The following is a 27,978-nucleotide window of genomic DNA, read 5'->3' as shown; positions in this document are numbered from 1 at the left end:
AGATGAAGAATCATATTAAAATAAACTTTATATCTTAGGAAGATACAATGGTTAAGAAGCTGGAAGGACAAAATACAGTTCTGTTGTAAAATGAGTTAATGCAAACTACCTCTGGTAAACTCCAACAGCATGAAATGAGGATGGTATAATAAAAAATGAAATACTACTTTATTCTCTATTCACGAGTCTTTTAAAAATATGAGCGTATATCTTTAGGCGAATCGTCTAAGGTATTTTTTTAGATCACTATCAGTCTTCTCTCTTTTTTCCTGACATACTATTTGTTATAATGTTACTTTTAGTTATCCTGAAGGCATGAAACAAGGGGTATTGTTTTTAGATTTGATTTTTCTTTCATAATGGCGACTCTAATTTGACCACCTTTTAACATTTTAATCATTGCATGTTAGATAGTCAAAAATTTTAATCACTGCATGTTAGATATTACTGAAATAGGTATTTTAAAGTTATTTAGTTAAATAACTGAATTTTGGGGGCCATAAAAATCATCTTACCTATTAAAACTCGAGTTTAATTACTGCTTTTAATTTTTTAATATAAAACCTGATAGTATTTTAATAACTTTTAATAAAGTTTAAAAAGGTAAAAATAAAGCCACTAATACTGCCCCAACCCCCAAAATATACAATGTAACAATGCAACTACATGGTAAAATATCCTTAAATTTCCAGATGTAACTCGGCACTCTTTCGTGTCAGGGAAGTAATCAATAAGCACTACCACGCTCTACAATATCCTGAATTGTGTAGCACTTATCAGTGGAGCCAGAACCGGCTACGTTGGCAACTACGGCGTTCATATTTTCGCTGTGTTCTAAGGTGTCTCCCTGAGGCACCAACGTCAGGCTGGGACACCTGAGTGAGTGAAGCAGTCATTTCAGTTTCGTTCTGAGTTTAGCCTTCAAATTACTTGCATATGACTTTCTCCCTAGATAGGCTATGGATCATCTCTGGAAAGGAATCCTCATCTTTATATCCGTGGTACCTAGTTCGGTGTCTGATGTGAAAAAAACTATTTAACAAGTTTGCTGATTTATTGAAAAAGAAAGTGTTCCCTGAGACTGTTTCAGTAAGAGTCTCACGAGTGGCTCCCAAAGCGGTGCCAACGGGCCCGAGGCTGGCCCCTTGCTATTATGTATGCACAGCCTTTGCCTCTTTAGCAATGAGATGAGTCTGTACTTCTTTCCATGTGGCCTGGTCGCAGAGTTATTGTCACACAATAAATGTGTATTAGCCTGGAGTGTAGCAGTTAAGTTTTAGAGAGTTATTTGGGCATATATTCTATCAAACTGTTTTCTATATTTCATCTTGGATCTATCAAATGCAAGAGCAGATAAATTTTTTGTTAATGGTATACGTTTAGAAGCTTTCTATGTCTCTATTTAATATATTTTAATTTGCTTGAAATCCTGGACACATTAAGACGTGGGGAAGTGCACTGGTGCATTTAGCAGCGCCTAATTTCATGAGTTTCATACTAGGTGCCAAGAAATTAGGTTGTCCAAATATTTTGGAAATGATTTAAAACTGAATCAGCTGTTCCTCTTCTACCCATTAGCTCATACTTTACTCAAGGCACCTACAATGAAACTTTAAAATTAAGTAGAGAAAAACTTACCTAGTTGGGACTTTGAATAATAGTTTGCCATTTGTCCGCTGTTGCAAGACTGTCGTTTATGTCTTTTCGTTGACATTTCTGTGGTCTTCCATGGAGGTCTTTTTCTTTTGTTCAATTTGCTAAGGTCTTCGGAACTATCAGGAGTCTTGTCACTCTTAACACATTTATTTAATTTATTATTGTCAAGTTGGCCAGGAAATTTATCGACTGAAGCACTATTTGCTTTAGCATTTTCTCTTTCTTTAGACTGTTTCTTAAAAGAATTTTGCCTAGCAGAATGGGATCTTAAGGTAAAGCGCTTTGATTCTTCCGCATGAGTCTGATGATTACTTCCACTGTCAACGGTTTCAGGAGAGTAAATGATTGTATTTAGTTTAAAGGTATTTCTGTGTTCAAGATAGTTGATCTTCCTCAAAAATATTCTACAATCTTTTAAGGTTTTTGATCTCCAATTATTTGGACATACATTCCCCAGTCTTGGTCCCTTTTCAAAATCTTTTTGGCTGCAATTTTTTCCATTCTCCTTTGCTTCTGACTGAAATTTATTCTCTAAACTAGCATGTGTTCTGAAGTCGGACATTGCCACCCTCCGTTGCAAAAAGTCATCCCTGATCTCAGGTGGCAAAAGAAACTGATTATCCACTGTGCTTCTTCCTTGGAGTGGGATGTCAGCATTTGTTCCCCCCTTAGTCTTATTTAAAAATTGGTTCTGGCAGAAAAATCTCAAGTTCCTCCTTTTAGAGATCCAATCGCCTGTTCCATGGTTATGCAGCTTTCCCTCTCTTTTCCACCTTTCATGTTGCAACCTCTTAAACTCAGTCCTTTTGAATCTAGCTAGTGTCAAATTACTTTTCACACTTAAGAGTGGAGAGCTAACCATTTTATGCAGTATATGCAACTTCCCTGCTGATTTTGAAGGAGAAGATAGTGCAAATTTTTTAAAGTGCTTTCTGAAGGGGCTGGCATTAAAATCGGAATATTTGGTCCCTAATTTAATTCCTCTGGTATTTATTACTTCCAAAGGGTTTCGAGCATTCGCTTTTCTAACTAGTGAAAGGGACTGTGTTTCTGTTGTTTGCATAAACCAGGTACAGAGTTCATTCAAATCATACTTTTTACGAAAAAGCATTTTTACAGGTGAAACTTCGAGTTCTAAAACACAGGATTCCAAAGGGTTTGCTATTTTCAAATGATCATTTGCGGTGTGTTCTCTTTTATGAACACAATTTTCAGCTTCATCCCCACTCACTTGCACCCAAGCATTTGTTATTTTTTCAAATCTATTGTTTAATTCCTCTAATAAGGAATCGTTAGAAGCAGAAGCGGCCCACCACCTGAGCAAAGGGTTTGATGAAATTATAGGGTCCAAGGATACTTCAGAAATGGGTATTAATTTATTTTCCCAAAACTTTTTTGCAGTCCTTGAATTCCTAGCTCCTGGAGTACTTTTGGGAGCTATTTTTATTCTTGACTGCCTACGTTTTTCCTTCTGTCTTTTACCTTTCTGCAAATGGAGTTTATATGATTTATGGAGCAGAGTATTTCTGTAAATAAGTGAGCTAGAAGATGCCAATGAATGTAAGAAATGCAGAGATGGTTTTCTGTCCCTAATAGAATGTCTCAGAGGTACAGCAGCAACCATACTTTTTGATCCACTCTTACATACATCCGCTTCGTTGTGCCTTGTATCCATCCTATTGCATTGGGGACCGTGTTTTTCTTCAGGCAGGCTTTTTTCTACTACATTCTCTTGTTCTAAAGGCGGTAAGCAGCTGCTGATACTTACTTCTCTCTCCTGAGGTGAAATTCTATTAATAGTTACAGATATACCAGAGATTTTCACTTTCGCAGGTCTACCAGGCTTCCTAATTATTGCCAAAGGCTTCTGATTGGGTCGAATAATGTTCTTGGAAGGTTGAGGTATCACAGACTTGTTCTTGATAGGTCTAACATGTTCAAAGCCAGACCCCAAGACCTCACTTTCAGTAGTCAAACTCGAAACAGCACTTAGTCTTTCACCCGAGTCAGTTTCGTATTCTCTAAGATTTCTGAGACTATTACATTCAGTTGGAAAATTGGCAGCATTATTGTTTAAAGACACAACACTGCTTAGGTTTGCACTTCCCTCAGAAACATGCCTTTTAGTTCTTCTTGACCTTCCATAAATAACAGTTACTGTAATACTCTTCTTATAAATACCTTCTTTTACTTCTGATAGGAGAGATTCTGGGCTGTTCTTTCCGGCGCTGAAGGACTCATTCTGGCAAATGGTGATGTCTGTCTGATCGGTTTTAGGTTTCGGTGGTCTTCCAATTGGTCTCTTAATCTGTTTTACAACCTGGGGACCTATTTTTTTAGGTCTGCCTGGTTTTCTTTTGAAAGATGAATCAACTGCACTGCTTGAATTTTCCTTAGTTTCTTCGTGTGGCTTATCATTATTTGTGTCATCTACAAACATTGCAGAAGATTCTGCAGTTTCTTTTGTACAATTAAATTTGTTTAGTTCTCTTTGAAGAGTGTCACTGTCATCAAGAGTAGAACTATAATTCTCAAAGTTAGCATCTGGGATATCCTTATTTGTTTCTGTTTTTTTTTCAGTTACATGATGGTCTAAATGTTTTTCCAAAGAAGAAAGATCAATATTTGATTCAGAATTACCAACTGAAGTTAAAGTATATTTCACTCCTTCACTGCTTTTAACCTCAGATAAAAACATGAGTTTGATAGGACTAGAATAGCTGGAAAAAGAGCTTTCGATGGCTTCATATTTTGTTGGTACATTCTCAACAGTGGAAATAAAGCTACCCGTATCCAAAACAGATGACTTTTTCAGATTATCAAGTCTTTTGTTATTCAAATCTATTGGAGGCATATGGTTGCTTTTGATATTGTTGGATGCTACCACAGATCTTGATAAACTCTGTTCTTTGCACATCATTCTACTTACAGTAAGAGTCATATTTCTACCAGCATTTTGATCTTTACCATCGATTTCTATCAATTTCTTGGATACTTTATATCCTTCCAATAATGACTGATTATTCCATGACTTCTTAGCCATATTTATCGTATCTTCCAAGCGCTCCACAACAACTTGTAAATTAGAATTCATTGCAATTTTGTTTAGATCTATATTGTGTGAGCTTTCAATTTGAACATTTTTCACTTGATCTTTTTTTTTTGTACAGTCAGAAACTTTTTTGGCCTTAGGGGATTTTTTGAGAACATAATTATTTGTCACATATATAGAATACCACCCTGGAGGCACAATGTTTCGTTTAGTTCTGCTCAAAAGTCCAGGAACATCACATTTCAAAAGAGTTTGCATATTCTGTAATTTTGGATTCTCCTTATGATTTCGCAGGAATTTTTTTCCAGCTGCAGATTTCTCCTGTGAGTTTCTTATGCTCATTCTCTGAGGGGTAGGTGTTTTAAAGCTTTCTGAAAATGTGTCAAAAGCCAAGTTAGTTTCTAAATTATGAAGAGGTAGTTGCAATGACTTATGTAACGCATAATCTGGTGAAAATGATATTTCTGCATTATTGTCTTGAAGGCTTTTCAAATTTTGTAAAGAAGGCCCTTGGCAATGATAGAATTCTTCTTTGTCCGTTGAAAATATCACATCGTTGCATATCAATTTCCTTGAAATTTTTTCACTGCATCTTTTTTTAATAAAATTTTCATTAAGACTGGCAAGTTCTCTTTTTATCTGTAAAGACTGCCTTCTAAACATAGGAGAATCAGGAGAGTTGTACATTGCAAATAAGGTTTCTGACGTTTTCGAAATCTTGTCTGAATCATTTTATTTTCTACGTTTTTATCGTGTTGACTCAGTAATTCCATAAAACTGTAATCACTGGCTTTTGCATTATGCAAGAGGGAGGTTATTAAATCTCTCAATTTTAAATCATTATCTGTATTACAATCACTGCTAGATAATTTTATAAGGTTTGTCATATCTGTAGTTTCTATTGATTTTAATTTTTCATTAATGCGATCCATTAAATCTTGAAAAATTACAGTTTCACCTTTTTCATGATTTGCAGTACAATTATTGCTGTCTTCCAAGAGCAAAGAATCAGAGTTACTGGGTTTTTCAGTTTTCTGTATTTTACCTTCATGATCACCCTTGTCACTGCTTATTTCTGCTGGTGTGAGAAATGGAGGCTGGTTAATGTTTGTTTCAAGTCTGCTATTTTCCAAGGCTGAAAGCTCTGAGATGACATCTTTCAATTTTTCGAATCCTTCAGTGTGAACAGGTGACAATGGTGGGGGTGAGGGACTTCGAGATCTACAGATATCTTTAAGACTGACTGAAATGTCACGTCCTTCCCTCGACGAAAGAGGCTTAGTATAAAAGGCCGATTTTGTAGAGCGAATGTTTGGAAACGGTCCAGAACAGCACCTGTGAGAAGTATAACTGTTTGCAATTCCTCTATTCACTACTGTCTTAATGTGTTCAATAGTTACAGTTTGGCAAGATAAACAATGTAAATCTTTAATACAGACTGGCAGAGGCACAAACACAGGGCTTTGTCTTTCATTCTGTAAACACCCGCTTTCTGCCAGCCTATATTCACAACTACAGAACAGACCATGTAAATCATCTTCAATTAGGGGCTTTTGAGATTCTGAAGACACAGTATGTGATGTGTTACAACAGCAAAGAGAAGCAGCGTTCTGCTCTTGGACTAGAAATTTCAACATAGCCAAAACTCGTTGCTGGTGATGTATGCACAAAGATTCCAAAACTTTGCTTAATGCAGATTTTTCTTTTTCCATTTTAGTAGCTTCCTCTGATTTTGCATCAACAGTTGAACTAAAAAATGAAAATCAAACAAAAAATGAATTACAGCAAAAATACCAATGTTATAAGGAGTTATAATTCTAAGAGCTTGAACAAAAGATATTTTGGTATTGCTGGACTCCTAACTCCTACAGAGCTGTAATAAGGACATCTTCATTTCTGTTTAGCAAAAATATAATGAAGCACTGATGACGACTTCCTATGAAGAAGTATAAGTGTCAAAGCAAAGCCCTAGTTTTGTGATATAAAAGCTGATGATTATAGATATATTTACAGATTGCTACCATTTAGTGCTCTGAATATATTAAGAATATTTAACGGAAAGTGCTTTCTCAGAAGGAGTTAAAATTTTTATAGAGTAGACAATTTAAAAGTTATTTTGATAATTATCAGTCGATATTAGTGTAAATAAGAAAAATAAGATGTAGGAGAAAATCTTTCTTATCTTTATTAAAAATAGGTATTTTTTTCAGGTAATAAAAATAAAATTATTAATAAAAGAGCTCTGCATAGTCACAAGGAAAATTAAGGGATTTAGATTTCATATAAATAACAGAATGTCTTTTGTAAGATTAAGCTGCAGGCATTTTAACCTAATAAGAAAATAAAAAATTTAAGCTATTTAAAAATGAAATCTATTTTAATTGATTTTAATACTAAAGTAATTACATTGAAACTAAAGGCATTACTTACCTAATTATTTAATTTCAAATGCTGGAAAATGTCCCACTGCAGCAACTAATATACATCTAACTTGAACTAAGACTCATGATTACTTAGCAACCAAGGTAGAAGTCTACAAAAAACTTTTTAAACTTCAGCTATCAGCAGTAAGAAGAATAAAATATATTAAAAGAATTCTGTTTCAGAAAAGTATCCATTTAAATCAAACATATCACCAAACTCTGTACATGAAAACAGCCTCCCACTCACGATTTCTTATATTTGTTATTGCTAGTAGCTCCTGGTTTGTAGAAATTTAGGGTTAGAATTGGGATATGCTGATTATGAATTGCTACAGAAAACTGCATATTATTTAATAAAAGGTTATGTTCACGTATATTAAAAATTAAAGAATTTCTTTTAAAATAAAAAGTGAAATTGTTATTCTGCTCCCTAAAAATGGCTTAATCTGTTTCACAGATAAGTATGCACTATTTTATCTACAGTTTATAAAAATTGTTATTTGAATAGGAATTTCCAAAGCAAATTTTGAATATTAGGTCAAAATTTTTCTAGAAAAAGATAACTTTACTCGATTCAACCGATATTTCACTAAAACCAGCATGTGATTTGACATACAGTAGCTATCAAAGTGAAGAGAGATAAGAAATTACAATAAAACTTCTAAAGTCCACTGCCACCTCTAGACAAAGAGAGAACATGACCCCAGGATCCTTTCCTTTTGAAAATAATTTTTTTGTAAATTTTATTATGGTTGGGAGTATAAAATGATGGAAACGACTCCCAAGATTCAATATTAGATCATTAAAAAATATATATGTAGGGAACAAAGGCAGGAGGAAATGTTAACTATCAAATATAAAGATACAAGTGAAATTATGCTCTTTTCCAAATTAAAAATTATAATTTTCACATAAGCAAAAGAGAATCCAAAAGAGTTCTGATAAATGTACTTCAACAGTTTCTTTAAAGTTACATTATAGCCTATTTAACATATCTGACTAAACAGTTAAAGAGATTTTACATGTTTCTCAGGAAAATACACTACGCTGTATTTTAAAGATTAATAAGCTTTTGTAACAGTGCCTGAAATGTTCAAATGTCTCTTTTTTCTGTTAGTAAAATTTAGAAATAATAAAAACTGACGACTAGGGTTAACTATTCTGAAAACCAACAATAATTCTTCTCTCTTCTGACATTCTAAAAAAATCCATATATTAAAAGTTTTTTACTCAGTTTACTACTAATAATGGAATTTCAAAAATACCACAGTGGCCAGTAATTTCCATCTAATGCTATATGAAAAGAGCTTAATAAAGTTCCCGTTTAGATATTCAGACATACATATATCAGATATTAGATAACTAAGTTCTCAAATTATAAAATTCTACAATTTGCTTATTTGGCTTCAAATTTTTTCTGTTCCATATTTCTTGCATGTTAGAATCTCAAAGAAAAACCTAATATATGAGTAAATAATAGCTGAATACATATGTCTCCAATCTAGAATTTATTGCTAAGTGATTAAAAATTTTAAGATTGTATCTTTTATAGCTCTCTTGTTTTTAATGCTAAAATTTTTTCCTAACTTTTTCCTGTTTGATTTATAGACCAAAGCATCCTGCTGTTTGTTTTGCATGTCACTATCCGTTTTGCCCATTACAAGTTTTGTTGTTGAAATAGTTCTTTGGAGAAAGTCAATTTCTAATATTTAATATTAAAACTGCTTTCTAGAGTGAATCAAAGAAGTCAGTGTAGTCAGTTTTTTTCTTTGCTTTTCTTTTTTTTCTTTTACTGAATGAGTAAATCAATCACACACCAACAGTGTTGTAAATTTAAGTGCAAAAGCATTGAAGTGCTTTACTACAAATTACAACCTAGAAACACGTTAACTGAACAATTAAAATTCATACAATCAGATTTAGATATATAACAACACAAAGTAGGAACAGAATTACAGTACATTTACAACACAAGACAGATACATGAATTCATTAGAAAATATTGTAATAAATAATTCATGAATTATAGTGCAATTGATTTATGCATAAATATAACTAATTGCCTAACAATCAGTTTATATTAACAAAATCTGTCAAAATCAAGGCAGCCACAGAGTTTTACTAAATTACTGCGACAATGAAAATACTGCAATTAAAAAACAAATACAAGTATTTGTACTGTAAACAACTAAAAAAATCAGTCTCACTAAAGTTAGTATACAATTTAATATAAAATTGTCATTAGCTACCAGAAATGGTTTAAACAACTTTACTGAGCAGTAGTTTTCTAAAAACAGAGGCACTGTTTTTTTCTTTTCCTTCTTTTTTTTTTTTTAAATATAAAATACTTGAGGAACATTCAAATAAGTAGAAAGCACATAAGGGTTGCTTTCATCTTCATCAAAAGTCTGCTGAAACTGGATATTTCAGAAAATTGTCAATTGATAAATAGTAACTGGTAACTAAATTTATAAAGTACTCTGAAAGTTTAACATAAAGAACATCTTAATAGAATCGCTGGGGAGAAGGGGAATCCATAAATTTCCCTGCCTTTCCTAGTTTGTATAATCAAAAGTTAACTCAATAATTAGAAACATTTTGTTTCTTTTAAAAGTTATGGGTTGATCATTACCTATAAACTATCAAAAAATATTTAATTTACTATTTCTGACCAAAAATAAATAATACAAGTACTAAAATGCTGCAAATTAACTATAATATTACCTATAAAACTACTGATCACTGTGAAGTCAATAGCAAAATGATCCCTGATTTTATGAATCCTGTAAAGTTTTTGGTCAGGTCATCTTTTAAATGATATAAAAGAGTTCTGTAAGTATCCCTTTACTATAAACTTCTCAATCAATTTATTAATGTAAATATAGTGTGAGGAATAAAAAAGCTCAATATAATATAAATATTATGTAATGCATTCAAGCCCCCAAATTTTTGCAAGTAAAATTCTGTATAAAGAGGTCAATAAAATTGTGTTGAAATATTTACTTTAACTTTGTTTTTCAATAGGAGGGGGAGGGGAAATATATTAAATAATCCAAGTTCTGGCCCTCACAAAATATGGCTTAATTCTTTAAAAAGAAAGATGACCCTGACATCTGCTGTTTTGCAATCTATCATGTATACTTTCTTGCGGGGGGAAAAAAAAAAGAGCAAGAGGATTCATACTCTAGCATGTAGGTAACATTAACAGCTGAAGAGGGTTCAGTATATATCTAAGAGAACAAATAACCGCTTGGTTGTGTAATCTCCCACTCTTCAGTTTCTTTAAACATACGTAAGCAGTTTTTAAATGTAATAGCTGGAAATCTCTTTAGTATTACACGTATATGTAATTATTAGATACACACAAACACAAGTGTCAAAACACAAGTATTTGACAAGGTGCACTTATTTTTTTTAATTCAGCTTTAAGTATTCCTTTTTGGACTTAGGAAAACTGGCTTAGATAAATGATCGGAACCTGAATTTTAACAGAAAAAGGGTACTCAGAGAATTTTGAATATGTGAAGCAAATCCCCGTTCGTTATATGGAGGCACATGCTTTATAACATTTTACTACTAAAACTGCATACTCCATAAATCCAACATGGATACTCTGAACCACATTTTAAAACTGCTATATAAAAATTACTGGTCTTTCTTATGAGTCTAGTAAAAGTTAAAATGCACTGCCCAGCTAACTACCCAATTAGTAGAGAGTTTACATTACTGAAAGTTCAAAACAGCTTCAGTGTTAAATATCTGTAAATCTATTCAAGACCCTGAACAAACTGCAAAATTTGGTTATTAGCAAAATGATAATGTTTCGCCCACCAAAATGAAATCTGTAATTCATTTTGATAAACTGAAAATGTTTTGAAATGTCACAGCAGCAAATATATTAAAGTTACACTGAGGTTTTTCAATAGTAGGAGTGTGTCACAATCCTTAAAATTTAAAGTAGTCATAACATCAACTAACCAGCACATTTAAACCAAAATTATCATTCTCAAGCTTTTTCTGTGCACATTAAAAACATGCTCTAAGTTGCATTCCAACTTTCTTTTCTAACCTTACACATTAGCTTATTTTTCAAATGAAAAACAGAATTAAATTATTTTAATAATTAAATTTAAATTACTTTTTGTTCTTAGTAGTATTCCATCTTATATTAAAGGATTCTATAGCTGCTGGGGTTAAATATGTGTCAGTTTTTTTAAAAGTACATACCTTATAAACCCCAACTTCCTGCTAAATCAACTATTAAATGATAAATATTAAATTTCATTATATATATCATTTAAGGTTTTCTTTCCTATTCCTGGTGGATGCACTTGAGTGCATTTCATATTTCATAGAATGCACTATAGTGTACTAATACTGTATACATTAATTTTTCTTAGTATGGAGATAGCTGTCTATTTAAACTCTGATTGGTTGTTTGACGTACTTACAGTAGCTGTAAGTATGTTACGCTGAAATGTTTACGAACTTTTAATATATTTCCATTATAAGATGGTTCAACTGAATGGCTGGAGTGGTCTTTCACCAATAAAAATGTTTCACTTGACAATTACTTGTTTTCCCACAATGCTTTATGCTATTGACTACTAAAGAAAACCTGAATCTTTTTCACCTATTTATACAAGGATTAAATACAAACTATCAGAATTAAGTAAGCAACTATATAATTCTGTCCACAGTGAAAACCCTGAATAAAACTTTTTCAAAAGGCATGTAAGTGGTTTTTGAACTGTAAAATTTCATGTCTCCTGTCAGAGTGAGCATCTGTAATTCCCACATGTGTGTATACAGACACACAAATACACACCTGTGCACATACGCACGCAAACACACACACACGCACACGCACGCACATACGTACACACAAACGATTTTCCTAAGAAGTAATCTACACAGGCTTGCTGCTGTTCTTGCAGCTGCCAGTCCCTGAATCTGTCATGTTATAAAACCCAGTGTCTGGTAATCGGAGTTTCTTCTTCGGAGGAGTCTTCAGTGTTCCAGATCGTTCTTTTACCTTGTATTCTAAAGTGCTGTGAGGTACCCCATAGATTCCTTGTGCTTTGGAAACACTCATTTTTCCACTCATTACCATTGCGATAGCCTCTTCCATTATTTCATGATCATATTGCCGATAACGGCCACGTTTTTTCCTGGGCTGCTTATTATCTTTTCGATCCAATCCATCTTCAGCATTTTCAGAGGTTCCGTCAACTGTTCCATTTTTAGAATTAAGACACAAAGGAGAGAGGTCCCCATGTAGAAAATAAGAGTCAACACTTGAGTGAGTTACGGGCCCAGAACATTCTATTTTGTTCTGTTTAGGGAGTATGTTTTTCAGTTTTTGGAGAGCTGATCCTTCCAGGACTGGAGAGGTTTTGGAAACTTGATACATAACATCCAGCAGACCAGGACCATCAGGTTGTTGTTTTGAAACAGAACTTACTCGGAGCTGAGGAATTTTTAACTGTACAGTAGGATGTGAAGTTTCAAACTGTAGGCTTTCGTTTTTTTCTTTAAACTGAGTAACCATTTTCTGTAGAGTTAACTGATGGAGGTAACTGGAAGCTGTTGGGAATTTTAATTCTGAGGTTTCAAGTAGATTAAGTTTACTTTTTTCTGTGCGCTCTGCTTGAGCTCTTGCCCACAAGGCTACTTTTTGCAGCACTGCACAAGTTTCTTTACTGTCTTTATATGAGTAACTATCATTGAAATCTCGAGTTTTGTTTTTAAAAGATGCAGGCTTCCCTGCTGGTAAGGCTTCTAAGTGGAGAAGTAAAGTTTTTTGAGGTATGCCATAAAGTATGCCTGCTTTATTTATGTCCAGTGCTCCAGACTGAATGTCTTTCAAAGCTTTTGAGAGCAAACCATCTGCAAACTCAGCACTTCTTTCCACATAGTCCTCTCTGTTTCTGTGTAGTCTCCTGGATGGATGGAATGAAACGATGGTAAACTGATGCATGAGAGACTCTCACACAGCTATGGAAGGGGAGGGTCCACTCCTTTATTATACTCCTTGCTTAGGTAACATCACTGCTTATACTCTTTTAAGTCTGTGAGATGTAGTAGTTACTCCTTATCAAAGCAAACGCTACAGTCCTCGTAGGACAGTGTGTCAATCATACGGTGGCCTCAACAGGCAGACCTTCCGAGAACATAAAATCCTAACTCAGTATTGGAAAAAATATTCTCATGATGTTGCTATTCCTCTGACAGATGCTTGCAGAGCAACACTTATAATTTTTATTTGTACAATTAGAGTTCCATTATAAAAAAAAATACCCAAATCCTAAAGGAGTTTTTGTTAGTAGAAACGTGACGTTACCGCTAAACAAGTAATAAAAGAGTCAACCCCTTTCAAGGAAATTTGTAGCAGCAAAAATATTTCCAAACACAAACACTCCATATTTCCACAAGACCATTTCTTCTCTAGACAAAAACTTACAATTTGAAACGAGTAGGTAGTTATATTTGGGTAAAATAATTTTAGATATTATGTTATTTCTATTTCAAATGTATATTGTAATTTTGAAGTTTCTAGAACAGAAAGCTTACTGTACCTCAGGACTCAAAAGCTACTACGGCTTTGGTTGAAACAAATTACACTCTACATCCAGGATTTAAATGTGATTAAAAAAAAAAAAAAAAAAAGCTTCCTGAGTAGTTTGTTAATAGGAAGATGCAAAAGTTACAAAAAAAAATTCAAAAATCCAACAGAACAGCATTTCGCTATAATTGTTTATTAAATTAATTTAATGACAGCTTTCAATCAAAGCATGAAAGGACTCTTTGTGGTGATTACTAGATATATTAATTAGTCTGCCACCACACCTAAAGCACAATGGAAAAATATAAACACTATAAGAATTAGTAAGTATAGTACTTTTAAAATGTGTTGTTTTAAAAAAATTAAATAGTGAAATTACATATTTCCCTTAAAATTGCCTCCTGAATATTGAATTTAAAATTCTCATTACTCGTCCTGCTTCTTAGTTTGTAGTCTATGGTTAAATTGGTAGTTCATTTTAGTAACATGAACTAAAGTTTGGTGATTGTTCTGATAACTTTTCTTTAACAGAAAGAATAAAAAAGAAAGAGAAAAGACAAATGGAAGGTATGAGAGACACACACTTATGAGTGACAAAAATTCTGGAGGAAAACTATATGTCAATCTACTCAGAGCAGTATTAGGAGTTCTCTGCAGAGATAATTTTATATTAATGTTAAATTATATTTCCTAGATATTGCTTACCCAGCCAATGAATTTTCAGAAGAAGGATCACATATGGATGACTCTTCAGATTTTATGCTGGTTTTCTTTGTAGAGAGATCTAACACTCCATCCCCTATAATTTTTGCAAGAGAAAAAACTTTATATTTGTGAAAGATAGGTAATCCTTACATTTTAACATTTCATATTTTGCTGATCTACTATCTCATGACCTAAATATTAACACTTGTGTTTCATATGTGGCCATTACCATCTCATTGTGTGGCTTCAGCAACAGGACATGACTGGGAAGACACTACATAGGAAAAAAGAACAGAGGAGGAGCTGATACTGCCAAGTGACATGAGAAAACAAACAGGCTATGATATAAAACCTGTTTAAAATCAACCCTGGTCACCTTTCCCATGGTTTTGCAATGAACAGCCATTTGGCCGCTCACCCATGACTGTCTTCTATTCAGGGCTGCCCAGATGATGCTCGGGGAAAGTAGAAATGATGTAAGTTGCACAAAACACAAAGCATAGAAAATATGATAATGAATAGAGAACAATAATTAGCACATATTAGGACCAACAATATGTGGAATATATATTTTAAGTAAACTGTGACTATGTATAACCAATGTATTTTTAGAACTCACAGTGTAAAATTTTACTATTTTGAATAACTGAAATGTACAAGAGTTGAATCACTGCCTATGTAATATATTGTTATATCTGTGATTGAAGATATAACTTGTAACGATATAACACTTTAGGAAAAATAATTTGCTAGAAAACAGCTGATTACGTATTTATTAAAATGTTATTTTTATTACTGCTATATTGAATTAAAAAATTTCAACATTTCAGACATTGTCAATCTGACACACTTCAGAATCAAAAATAAAAGTAAAACTATGAATTTAAAACAGGCAATAATACTATTGATATATCTTTACTGACAGCTAAAAACTGAAAACTTAAGCTATAAGAATCATTATAAGAAAACACACGCTTAAAAATGTACTCAAAAATACAACGGGGTTTTAAAAAATTCAACTGGTTTTACTATTACCATATAAATCTACTTAACACTTACATGCCCTGGAAAGATGCAGACGAAAAACTGAAAGAAAACATCCCACTCGTAACCTACTATGTATAATTCAATGACAATTTCGTTGTATGTTCACTATGTGCAAATCGCTATTTTAAGAATTTGGAGAGCAGCAGTAAAAAAGGCACACAGAGAACCTATTCTCATGGTGCTTAGGATCTAGTGAGGTAATCTGTACAGTACCACCACCAAACACATTTCAGGCTGATGAAAAGTTCTACTTAAGAAAAGTAAAGCAGAGTAAGCTGACAGTGAGGAGGGAAGGCTGAGGAGGCTGCTATTTTATTGGGTGTTATCAGTACCGATCTGTGACCCGAACAGAGTGCTGAACAAAGTGAGGGTACCCAACAAACATTATCTGGGGGCTTCCAGAAGCCAGTTTGTGCAAAGGCTGTGATGTGAAATCCTGTCAGGAGTGTGTGAGGAGCAGCAGAGAGGCCAGGCTGAGTGAGACGAGAGAAGAAATGGTGCAGGGAGGCAGATCGCATTGGGCCTCGTAGAGAGACAGGAAACCACTGGAGAATTCTGAAAATAAGGCTGACATAATTTTGTTTTTAAAGCGTCAACCTACTGTGGGGAGAATGGACTGCAAAGGGCTAAACGTGGAGCAGAAAAACCTGTTGGGAAAGTGCTATCCTGTTTCTCATCTCTGAGCTTTCATCTGCACCTTCGGGTCGTTTCCTCTGCCTAGAAGACTCCTTATCTGCTCTTCCTCTATCCCACACTCATGCTAATTCTCACTAAATCTTATTCATCATTCAATCACTCAGGATATAACTTCGACTTGTTCTTATTCTAGGTTCCTATACCTGTAACACTCACCTATATTATTTAGCATTCGGCAGGCTGTATTCTAGCTGCTTAGATACTTACTGGAATTAGCCACCAGACTCTAAGCTATGCAAAGGCAGAGACCACATCGATTTTATTCATTGATGTATCCTTACTGCCTAGAATAGTGCCTGGTACATAATAAGTGTTCAATAATTATTTGCTGAAGAGATTTTTGAAGAATCAGAAGAAATTCAGTATGGCTAGAGGTTAGAATGCCTAGATTAAAAGGGTAAAAGGGGATAATGGACAGGCAAACAAAGTATATGGTGCATCGTACCTTAAAAAGTTGTTAAATGAAGTATCCTGCCCTAGTTTATCCATCCTACCCAATTTTATGCTTGGTCTCCATCTGACGCTTCCCGTGTAACCACTTGTAGTTCCTCAAACATGCTATGTGGTGTCGTGTCAGGTCTCTCAAAATGCAGCGCATGGTTCCCTCTGCCTAGAATGCTCTTTCTACCTTTTTAACTTGTTAAACTCCTACGCATCTCTAAAGACTGAGATCCCCCCAAGTGGAGGCTAATTACTGCCTCCTTTGAGTCAATAGTATTCTAAAATACTATGATACTCTCATGGAATTCTTGATTCACATATCTTTTTCCTTCATGAGACTGAATGCCTCACAATCAGAGATCTTGACGTTTTCATTTGTATTTCATAAACAACAGTGAAGTGCTATAACCTATTAAAAGAAGAAAGAAATGTCTTCTCTTTTATAATCTCATTTCTATTCTTCAGCAATTAAAATTTTACTATTTCAAGACCTTGTAAGACTATCTTCTTTAAAAAATCATGACTACCTAATCCATATTCAGATTTATCATTCAATTCACTAGTTTGGACTTTGCTCATGTTTTATGTAGCTGGTAGCATGTAAAATACACTTTCTATAAGTCTGTTATTCCTAATCAATGTTACAAAATAAAGTAATGAAAAATCTCCAACTCTAAAGTTTTCGAAGACTTTTGATATGGTCGATTTAAAGTTAATTATTCCACAAACAAGAAATACGAGGTACAGGAACCCCTTCTCTCTGTGTTACATTAACTATGCAAACTAGGCTATAGCTCCCTAGCTAGGGCAATAAAGGTATTCTTGTCCTTTTTGGGTCACTCCTTGATTGCTGGGTTGACAGCCACACACAGCCCCGCTTATAACTAATTTTAATCTGGAGGATGAGCTTGAGAATAAGCCCTGTTCCACCTTTAAGAGAGCTACCCAAATCAGGCCTATAACTCCTCATTACTCTTCTTTAGGAACTCTAAACAGTGACCAAAGTCAGAAATGCTTTTATCTTTTTTTCCATACCAATCTAGGCTACCCATGTTAAAAATTTTGCTCTAAAAGTATTTGCTAACTTAAGTAACACATTATTGTCTGTTATTTAGTGAAAATGGAAAATATAGTCCTTCAGCATATTTCTATCACACGGTAAAATTCTTTAATCACTGAACATTTATGTAGCGAATACAAGAAACATGAAAACACATACAAGAAATAAAAATATAAAAAATATTTTTAGATAAATTTTACTTATCTATAGAAAATCTCACTTTTTGTTAGCAGTATTATCTATACTTTTTTTTTTGTATTTTGCTGATATCATGATTCCCTTTTTACAGCTCAAGCACTAGAAAAATCATAGAGTTATCCCTAGGACTGTCCAAATTAGAAAAGCAAAAACAGTAAGAGAAGGAGACAGATAAGCTTAGAAAAGAGGACTGAGAAAAAGGAAGATCTGAAATTAGGGGTGAAGGGCATTTTCTTGCTCCTGCTGATGATCTATATCCAGCTGAGTGTGACTCCAACTATCAGCAGGAGCTATCATATCACAATTAGATGGGTTTTGTGTATACATTTCCAAAGTACTAATCATTAACTCGATAGATATAAACTAAATCCTTATTAAGCTAAACGCTCTAGGGTAATATAGAATGAGTAGAAGACAGAGAAAAGGAGAGACAGAAATTTACCATTCATTCACCTATTGGCAGATACCTAGGTTGTTTTAGTTTTTCACAATTACAAACAATTGTGAAATAAAAATCCTTCCAAATATTTTCTTGTGTTCATATATGAGAATTTTTCTAAGATTATGTACCTAGAAGTATAAACGCCAGACAACAGGGTTATGTATATTTGAAATTCAGTAGATATTACCAAATTTCCCATATCTTTGACAACATTCGGTATTGTAGAGATTTTTGATTTTTGCTAATCAAATGAGCAAAAAAAAAAAAAAGCAAGTTACAGGAGTCAGTTAATTAACAAGAGTGCATTTTTGTATGCATTTACATAAATTTTAAAAGCACACAAAACTATTATCCTTACAGATGCATAAATAGATATTATTAGTGTTTGCTTCCAAGAAAAAAATGAAAGGATGTGATAGTTCTTAACAGAAAACATATCAAAAGCCAATATGATCAAATAACACGTTTATTAGTTCTGGATGACAGGAACAAGATTACTACGCTGTATTTTCTGTATATTTGAATATGTTCCTAATAAACAGAAATTGTTTCCATTTACTGGCTGTTGACTAGACAAATCACCTTCTCAGAGGGAATATAGTAACCTTTCCTGCTATTGTGTTTTATTTCCATTATAGATCTTATCACCTTGTGAAATTATTTTTTTATTGATATGTTTATCGTTTCTTTGTCTAACTTACTAGACTATAAGTCCCATGAGGGCAGGAACATTTTTTATCTTGTTCCTTACTGTTTCCTTGGTGCCTAGAAAATGACTGGCATATTATAGCCACAGCAGTGTGAAGTAATAATTCTTACATTTTTTTTTACTTATCTGTTGCCAATTAGACTAAGGAAAAATAATTCCAAAAATGTCAAGCCATTACAAGGCAGTGCAATAATTAATGTTCGTCATGACACTTATGTTCCATATGTTGTTTAAGAATGTATAAAGATATTTCAGGGTATTTTCCATCCAAAATGTTTACAATAAAAAATTGTAATGCTAAAATCCAATGATCAAATCTCATTCCAGTTGCCAGCAACATTTGAAAATAATGAAGATTTTTAATCCAATAAATCCAGTATGTCATACATCATACATGCACTGGTAGATTCGAGTGAATAACAGACGGTCATACTCCCAAGAGTAGATTTTAGTGGGGAGCTAAGCACAGAAAAAGTTACAATGCAGTGAGAAATTTACTATAATGAAGTTCTACTAGGATATGCACTGGAACTCATGGTAAAAAACACCACCAACAAGGCCTTTGAAGTGCTGCTGCTTCATCTCTGCCCACACTTGATCTTGTTCTGCACAGGACTGGTGAATTTACTTTGTGGTTGTCATGATAATGATAAAGATCCATAAGTTTCAAATTTCTTCCTGTGCTTTGGAATTTAGAAGTTTTTACTCTGGCCCCATATTAAAACGGAAAAGTTTTTATATGTCAATGGTATTTTTACCTGTTTTTTCACTTAGTGTGCCAGGACAAAAAGAATGATTGGTACAAGCAATGTATGACTTCTTCCTCTCAGTTTCTGAGAATGGGTATTTACAAAAATCTGCAGAAATGAAAGTACAAAAAGAAATATCTCTAATCCTGAAATATCTTGTTAGAGAGTACATTTAAGAGGTAAATGAAAATACTCCCCTCAGGGTGACTATTTTTAAAGTCAGTCTAGTTTGTGGAAAATAGGGCAAGGAATATGAGGAGTATGGAAACTGACTTATGAAAAACAATTAAAAAAGCTAAAAAAGATTTGTGTGGAAAACAGGTTTAGAGAGACATAATAGTTTTAACAAATATTTATAGCACTAGTAAGTAAAAGAAGTAAACTTTCTCATATTGTTGAAGATAGAGAAAAAAACCCTAAAGGTTAGCATGGAAAAAGAGTAGTCTTGGAGATATAATAATTTCTATAAATATTTGAAGTACTATAAAGTAAAATATTGTTGCAGATGGAAAACATAAATAAAGAGAAGATATTTCAGGGATATGAGCTTAACTATCTGAGCTGTCAAAGAGAGGTTGAATTACCATCTCTTATACCAGAGAATAAAAGAACCCTATATCGAGATGGAAATGGGTAGGATAATTCTTTGAACATCTTATTCTTTGGTTTTTGGCTAATCTGTTAACTTTTGGGAACTGTTTCTGCCTATTTTTTGTGGAGTGTTTTTCTCATGTAGTAGTTTTCTTAGTTGAATAGTTGACAGTTACATCAGTTGCAAGTATTGTCTCCAAATTTGAAGCATAAACTTTCACTCTGCTCACACTGACTTTTATAACACTTAAATTTTTACAATTTTACATTTCAGTATAGTCATATTTACAAAATTGTTGTACAAACTGGTAGTTTTGCACCTTAAGAAATTCTTCCTTATTTTGAGTTCATTAAGATATAATCCTTTATCTTTTGTAACTTTTAGTTTTTCTATTCACATTTAGCCTTTTAATCCAACTGGAATTACTTTGGTGAGTGGTGTGAGGTAGGGATTCATCTACATTTTCTGTTCATTTGTTTGTTGTATGTGGGTAATCAATTACCCCAGAACCACGTTTGAATAGGCTATCTTTCCCTAATTTATAGTGACATCTTCATCTTGCACCAAGATTCCACTAATGCTTGGAGAGTTTCTTGGTTTGCTAATCTATTCTACTGATTTGTATATGGCCAGTAGCACCTTGTTTTAATTACTGTGCTAAATAAATCTTGGTATGTTTTAGAGCAAGTCCCTCACCACCTTGACTGAGTTATTCTTGACACTTTAAATACTGCTCAGAAATTTTAGGCTTGGCCAGTCTTTTTTTATTTTTATTTTTTAACAACAAATCCTACCATAATTTTGACAGGAATGACACTGAATTTTAAGTACATTAAAAATAAACAGCCATCTTTTAGTCTTCCCATTCATTTAAAATATAACCCCTCATTTTGGTAGTCTTTTTTTATGCCCTTCAATAAAGTTTTATAATATTCCCCATAAGTCTTAAACAGTTTATTAGTTTCCTTCTTAGGTGTTTTAATGTTTTTCTGATCTTGTTGCTCTTGTGGATGACATCTTTTTTTAAAACTAGATTTTCTAATTGGGCGGTTGCTGATATGGAGTAATACATACAGACCTTGCAAGTAGTATCTTCTCTAAACTTTTTTTATCAATTCTAAACGTTCACCTAAACATTTTTTTATATTTCCTACCTACACAGTCATGTTGTTTGGAAGTGACCACGACTTTCCTCATTCTCTCTTTATAACCCACTGCTTAATATTGCTTATTTTCATACTTCTATTTTTTTCTCATCATGTTACATGAGTCAGGACCTCTCATAAAATGTTAAAAAAAACTGGTGATAGTGTGCATTTTTGTTTTCTTCATTACTTTAAATAATAAAGTCACGATGTTTCTGGTGCTCATATATTCTTTGTTTGGTAAGTATTTTTATCATAAATATATCAGAATTTTTTCTATACTTATAAGGATGATGATGATGATGTGGTTTTCCTTTTTTTTTTTTAAGTAATGTAGAAAATCATAAAATGTTGTTTTTCAAATGCAGCAAATGCATTAAAGGGTATGTGCTCCATCGAAATCATCTGGGTCTCCCTAGTCATTATTAATTATGTTTTTATACCTCACTATATTTAATTTGCTAACATTTATTCAGGAATTTTACACTGAGGGTTGTAAGTAAGACTGGTTTGCAACTTTCTTTTGCTATCTTTGTCTGATTTTGGTATAAAGATTGTACTAATACTTCTCTTTTCTATTCTTTAAAATAGTCTGTAAAAGACAAGAATTATCTGTTGCTTTAAGGTTATATAAAGTAACCTGTAAAACCATGTGGGGTTGATAATCTCATAGATGTATAGGTTAGACTATCCATAAGCTAGTCATATTATTTATGATTAGATTATCTATTGGATTTATTAATAATTCGTAATTTGAATAAAGGAACTCACAAAATGAACAATTGGCTTAAATGAGTACTGTTAAGAAATGATAGAGTGAGAATAATATGAAAAATGTAAGTAGCAGCAAATAAACAGGCAGAACTAACATTACTACTTTTATGGATTTATACATTCTATCATTAATGATACTCTCACAAAGTCTATATTGTATAGTAAGATACTGCGGTGAAGTCATGATTAGCAAGACATTTAAAAATTGTTTATAACATCTTTAACCTTAAAATTTTAATTTGTGGAAATACAAGTACATATAAAATATTAGTGTGCATATATACACAATACATACACACGGATGCATCAAAGGGTATGTGCTCCATTAAAAAAATATTGGTATGCAAGGAGGCAAAGTTAGAGCCTACCAAACTATACTACAGCAGAACGGTTTGATAAAGGAAAATCTGATTCCATAACTCTGTGTTTAAAGCAATCCAGAGGCTTTCTGTGGCCCTAAGAAAAGTCAAAATCTTTAATATAGCCTACATGGCTTTCTTATAATCTGGTCCCTACCTATTTTTTTAGCCTCATCTAATTACCATTCTCTTTTGCTCTCTACACTACAAGCAACACTAGACACTAAATGATCCCTATCCTGAAGTAAGAACACCAAAATCACATATAAGAAGTCATACCCCAAAATTAAAATCATAAAAAAGACTAAAGCATAGATCCTTTTTCAACCTCGGGATGTTCACAGACATATTTGTACACTTTCCCTAGGATATCACAATACTTAATTTACACTTGTAGTCTTCTACATATACTTGGGTCTGCCTTATCACTTAAGTTCATAGAATCACAGAATGTCAAAAATGGAATTTTACATTTAAAATGTCATCTATTTCAATTACTCATTTGATGCTCTTGAATACCTCTAACGATAAGGCAACCTGGGATCATTTGCTCTTATCCACTTTAAGAAATGTATGATCCTTAGAAATATTCTTTCTTTATGGACTTGAAATCTGTTTCCATCTAACTTTTAGCTAGTAATCCTAATTCTATTCATTGGGCCATTCAGAGGAAGTTCAGTCCTACTTCAATGTATAACAGCCATACAAAAATTCACTATCATGCTATTTCTAAGCATTCTCTTTTGGGTGGTAAGGAAGAGGAGGTAAAGAGTACAGTGAGATTAGTGTTTAAGTATCTTTTATGAGTTGGTTATTTTATATTTAACTTTCATGTTTCTCCAATGAATTTGTTATTCTTATTGCCAAATAACAATGAGGAAATTAAAGTTCCAATAGGAAAAGTTACTTGTTCAGGTAACTTTAGTAGCAGAGCTGGGATTTCATCCATAAGTCTGTCAGACACTGAAGCCTATGTTTTAGTCTTTCTAGAACACTGAACTGCTTCCCACAAAGGAGAAGAGATATAAGATCGTGTGTAACATGAAAAAGCAAAACAAACATTCTAGAAATCCTATGCTTTCTAACTTCCAAAACTTTATGTATTGACATACTGTTTTCCTTAAGCCTTATATTATAGTCATCTCTGACATTTTTTCTCTATTATAATGTGTCTAATACATCTTCCCACATAAATAAACTCATACATAATTAAAGAATATTATTTCCATATTTCAGCTCCCTAATCTGTCCTACATACTGAAAAGACAACTAGTGAACGTTTCTTCAGAGCCCCAAACACCACACTGCTTTCTGGGACCAAATTTAATGCTAGTATTTTTCTGACTTCAATGACTGACAATAATATCTCTAACTTGTGTTAACAAAAACTACTTGCTTTCTCTTTTCTAAGCAAACACTTATTTGCCATCCTCCACAAGCACTTAAAAGGCCCTTTCTTCCTTTCTCTGTAAATCATGGCTCTTCCTTCAATGAACTATTAGATAAGTCCAACAGAGTCTTCATCATTCAGGTTCTTATGAAAAATGGATCTCTACACAGTTAATTACATTATGATGATCACATGTATTAACTTTTCTCCTTTCCCAGTTCCATAATCAACAATTGAAAATAAACCATCCATTTTTTTATTTTTCACCTAAGTGTAAAAAACTGAAGAGCAAGTGCTTAGTCAATTTCTTAGCTGCATATTTTTATGTGCAGATCCCATATTTTTAAAGTAACTTCTTATTATATACATCTCTTTGCTCTTAAATTGCTCGTTAGGACCCTCTCACCATATAATTTGTTGTGAAAAGAGACTGCGAGCAACTCAAACTTCTTCTTTTATAAACCAAAAGTCAAATGCAGTACAAAAGCTCTAATTTAGCACTTCTCACTAGTCCATATTACATAAGCTAAAAACAAATAATATTACTTCTAAAGTTCTCTATGAATATAAGGTTACCTATATTTAAGAATATTAAGACATAAAATTATTATATGTTACACACTCAAATATAAAGTCTTACCTTGCTGAGCATTTTGTTCTTGCATTCGATTCACAGTGAGGTCTAACGGGCCCTCCTGTTCTTCCTGAACGGAGTTTTCTGCTTGACTCATTTGGATACTTTTACATATTAGACTTGGTCCAATGGAACCATTTCTATTCTCTTGAATTTTACCACTTTTTGAAATGTACTCAATTGCAAACTGACGTATCATCTTTTTCATTAATTCCTGAGCAACTAGGGGAATGTTAGGATCACAGTTCTGAGGAAGATCTAGGGAAGAAATAAATGTAATAAGCATTAAAAAATAAAATGCAAAATACAATATTTAAACTTATTTGTATTACAAATGAATGATTTCAGAAGTCTTTTAGCATCAATCTGTAATTGCCAATGCTTTCTAGGACTTAGCAATAGAAACCTTGTAGATTTAATATGTATTATGATAATATATCAACCTCACACTTGGCATATTTAATCATTTCTTAAAACTAAAGATTTTCAGTCCCAAACTAAAATGCAGATAAAGAAGTAGACATAAAAACAGAACAGCTTATTTTCATATACTAAACATAGTATGTGAACATAAATAGTATATATAAGAAACAAAGCGATTTTTAAGTTATATAAAGTGCATGTATTGACTATTAAAGAAAACATCTAAACACTCATAACTCAATTACTATTAAATTCTTCAATTCTGTCAAATGTGCTTTCATATACAGCTTGACTGTCATGATTAAGGTCTTTTTCTTTCCTCAACTTTTTATATTGAGAAATTTCAATCATAAATAAAAGAATAAAGAATAGTATAATCACACAGACAGCCTCTACCAAGATTCAAGAATTGTTAATATTCTGCCACATTTGCTTTAACCTTTTTTTTGGTTTGCAGAACCACTAAAAGTAAATTGCAGAATTATGACATTTCACTCCTAAACATTTCAGCAACCACGTACTAAGATTCTCCTATAAAAATGGCAATATAATTTCATTATTAAGGATCATGATCTATCCTCAATCCCCCAACATGTTGATCAACTACAACTATAATGAGGTCAGTAGTGATACACAACTCTGCTTGAAACTTGTACAAGAAGTAAAAACAAATGAATGGTTTTATAGTGAGGTGTGGAATAAGGCTAGACCACTAATAAACATAACATATAACAGTGATAAAGACTTCCGGTACTGTGGAGGCGGGCGGGTGGTGGCCTCACTCCAATTCTTTTATTTACTCTGCTGCTTCAGAGGTAGAATGACTGGGAAACTGAGAGGGATGACTAAGCATATTTGGTTAGGCTTCATACTTCTTCCTCTGAGAAGTCAGCCTACTTCTTAGACACTCATTCTTTGCTCCTTAAATGCCTCAACTCTTGGGTAGATCAGTATCATGTGAACAGACCTGCTCTGACTCAGGGCTATCTTGAGGCTGAAGGGTTAAGTCTCCTTAGTTTGGGGGTTCAGTATTAGGAACACTTGCCTAAGACACTTGAAGGCAAGTCCTCCAACTAGCATTTATCGTTATAGATCCATGCCTCGAAAATGCAAGAAGGTTTAAAAACATACCATCCGGAGGTGAGAAGAGGCAACAAACACTTCCACCGGGACCACCACATTTGGTAGCAAAATGTGACCTAAACTGACATAAATTTATGGACCTGCAGAAATATCGATATATTTGATCATAGGGTGCTGTTTCGAACCCGCTGGAGATGTTACACAATAAACATCTCCATTATATTACCTCTTTTAAAACAAATAATTTTAAATTCTGAAGACACAGCTAAGAAAAGGGACTGTGGGCCTAAAAAAAAAGTAAAATTTTAGCCTTCACATTTATTCTTTGAACCTAGTAGGGAATAGAGGTATTTGTTTCGAGGTACTGGGGGAATAAAAAGACTTAGCTTATAGGTTGGAATCTTTGCCATATTTATGAACTTAGGCTAGTTATATATTCTCTCCACATTTCAGTTTCTCTGTTAATAAAAATAGAAATAACAAAATCTTGAAAATCATGTTAGGGCTTGCTCACAGAATATTTTAAAGTTGCAGATATTTTGAGATTGCAGATGAAATAAATTCCTGTACTTGGCATTTTAACAGTGTAATAAATGTTAGCTCTTAATTTATATTAGAAATAACAGAAGAGAAAAAGATGTAGACTGAGCAATTATATTTTATTTAAATTACAAAATGCCTAAAAAGTAAAAATATTAAGGCAAATATGAAATTATTAACTGGGAAAATACAAAGGACATAATTTCTCAGTAAATGTGATACTTTTTGGTCCAAAATAGATCTCAGCACTGGTTACCTAACCAAAGTGATTTATCAAAATAAGAAATTTCCATGTTGCACGTAAGGAAATTTCATTCTGGTTTCCTCTTCCCAGTTTATACCATTTCTTGATTATTACCTCCAGGAATCTTTGAAAGTTCCTGTGAACATATTTCACCTTTTTTCAAAACTAATTTTGCTTCTCATTATGTGTTAAGAGATACTGGACTTCGAGGTATTTAGGTTAACTGTCCTGTAATTTATTGACTAATGTCATCTTATAAATTGAAAAAAAATAAATTTATCAAGAAGAACAAAAACATAATCGGATTCATAACATGTGACTAGGGCTATACTTTAGGGTTGAGTTTAGAGCTAATTTCAAAGCAGAATAGATAGTGCTACTCTAGTTTACTGATCTACTCAGTTTTTGTCCCTTTATTGTGGGGAATAAGTCTATGTGTAAGATGAAAGGCCTTAGCAAAAAAATAAATTAAAAAATATAATAAAAAAGAGAAAGAGACAAAAAAAAAAAAGTTGCTCAGCTGCTAATTAGCTAGTGAGCCTTCTAAATTACTATACAAGCTGTCATAACTACTAAAAAGCAAATGAGTTAATTAAAGTCCAGGACAGGAATTATAAACATAAGTGTTTTCAAAGGTCAAGTAAGTAATAAATATTTGGCTATAAGAGACAATGTCACATGGAAATGGTGTCTACTGCCCTCAAGAAGACAGAACAAACTTATTTTTGTCCTATCTTTTCATTTTTCAAGTTTCAAATTTAACTAATTCAAAAGTTTAACATGCATGCTTTTTGTGACAGCCCGTATCAAGAGAGCCCTCAATGATTTCCATCTCCTAGTTTCACACTGTTAGTCCCTTCCACGTTGTGTCAGGGGGTGGGTGGTGTGTGTGATTAAGAGCACACTGCAAAAGTGTACATCACTTCTGATATTGGGTTATAAACAAATGTGGATTCTATCTTGGACACTCTTGAATGCTGATGTTCACTGCCTCTCCCCGCCCCTACCTCTACTCCGCCCTGCCATCTCTTTCTCTCTTATTAATCACTCT

At 33.2% G+C, this 27,978-nt stretch overlaps 1 protein-coding gene across 22 annotated transcripts in view; it reads right to left on the bottom strand.

The window, feature by feature from the left end:
- LCORL (ligand dependent nuclear receptor corepressor like) overlaps nt 1-27,978 on the bottom strand; it is a 120,273-nt gene that overhangs the window by 15,829 nt on the left and 76,466 nt on the right. For 11 of the 22 annotated variants that reach the window (XM_039838104.1, XM_039838108.1, XM_039838100.1 and 8 more), the window contains 3 exons: nt 24,644-24,895; nt 14,402-14,495; nt 1,788-6,457 (listed from right to left, as the gene is read on the bottom strand). In XM_039838104.1, the coding sequence (XP_039694038.1) occupies nt 5,344-6,457; nt 14,402-14,495; nt 24,644-24,895 (1,460 nt within the window). In that variant the 3' untranslated portion in view covers nt 1,788-5,343. Of the gene's footprint in view, nt 1-1,638; nt 6,458-8,956; nt 13,074-14,401; nt 14,496-24,643; nt 24,896-27,978 lie in introns of those variants that run through there. The other 11 variants (XM_039838113.1, XM_039838114.1, XM_039838102.1 and 8 more) reach the window with 7 other exon arrangements.

The sequence above is a fragment of the Pteropus medius genome, unplaced genomic scaffold (assembly GCF_902729225.1).
Source record: "Pteropus medius unplaced genomic scaffold, Ma_sr-lr_union100, whole genome shotgun sequence".
NCBI lineage: Eukaryota > Metazoa > Chordata > Mammalia > Chiroptera > Pteropodidae > Pteropus > Pteropus medius.
This window is presented reverse-complemented; position numbering and strand designations above follow the sequence as displayed.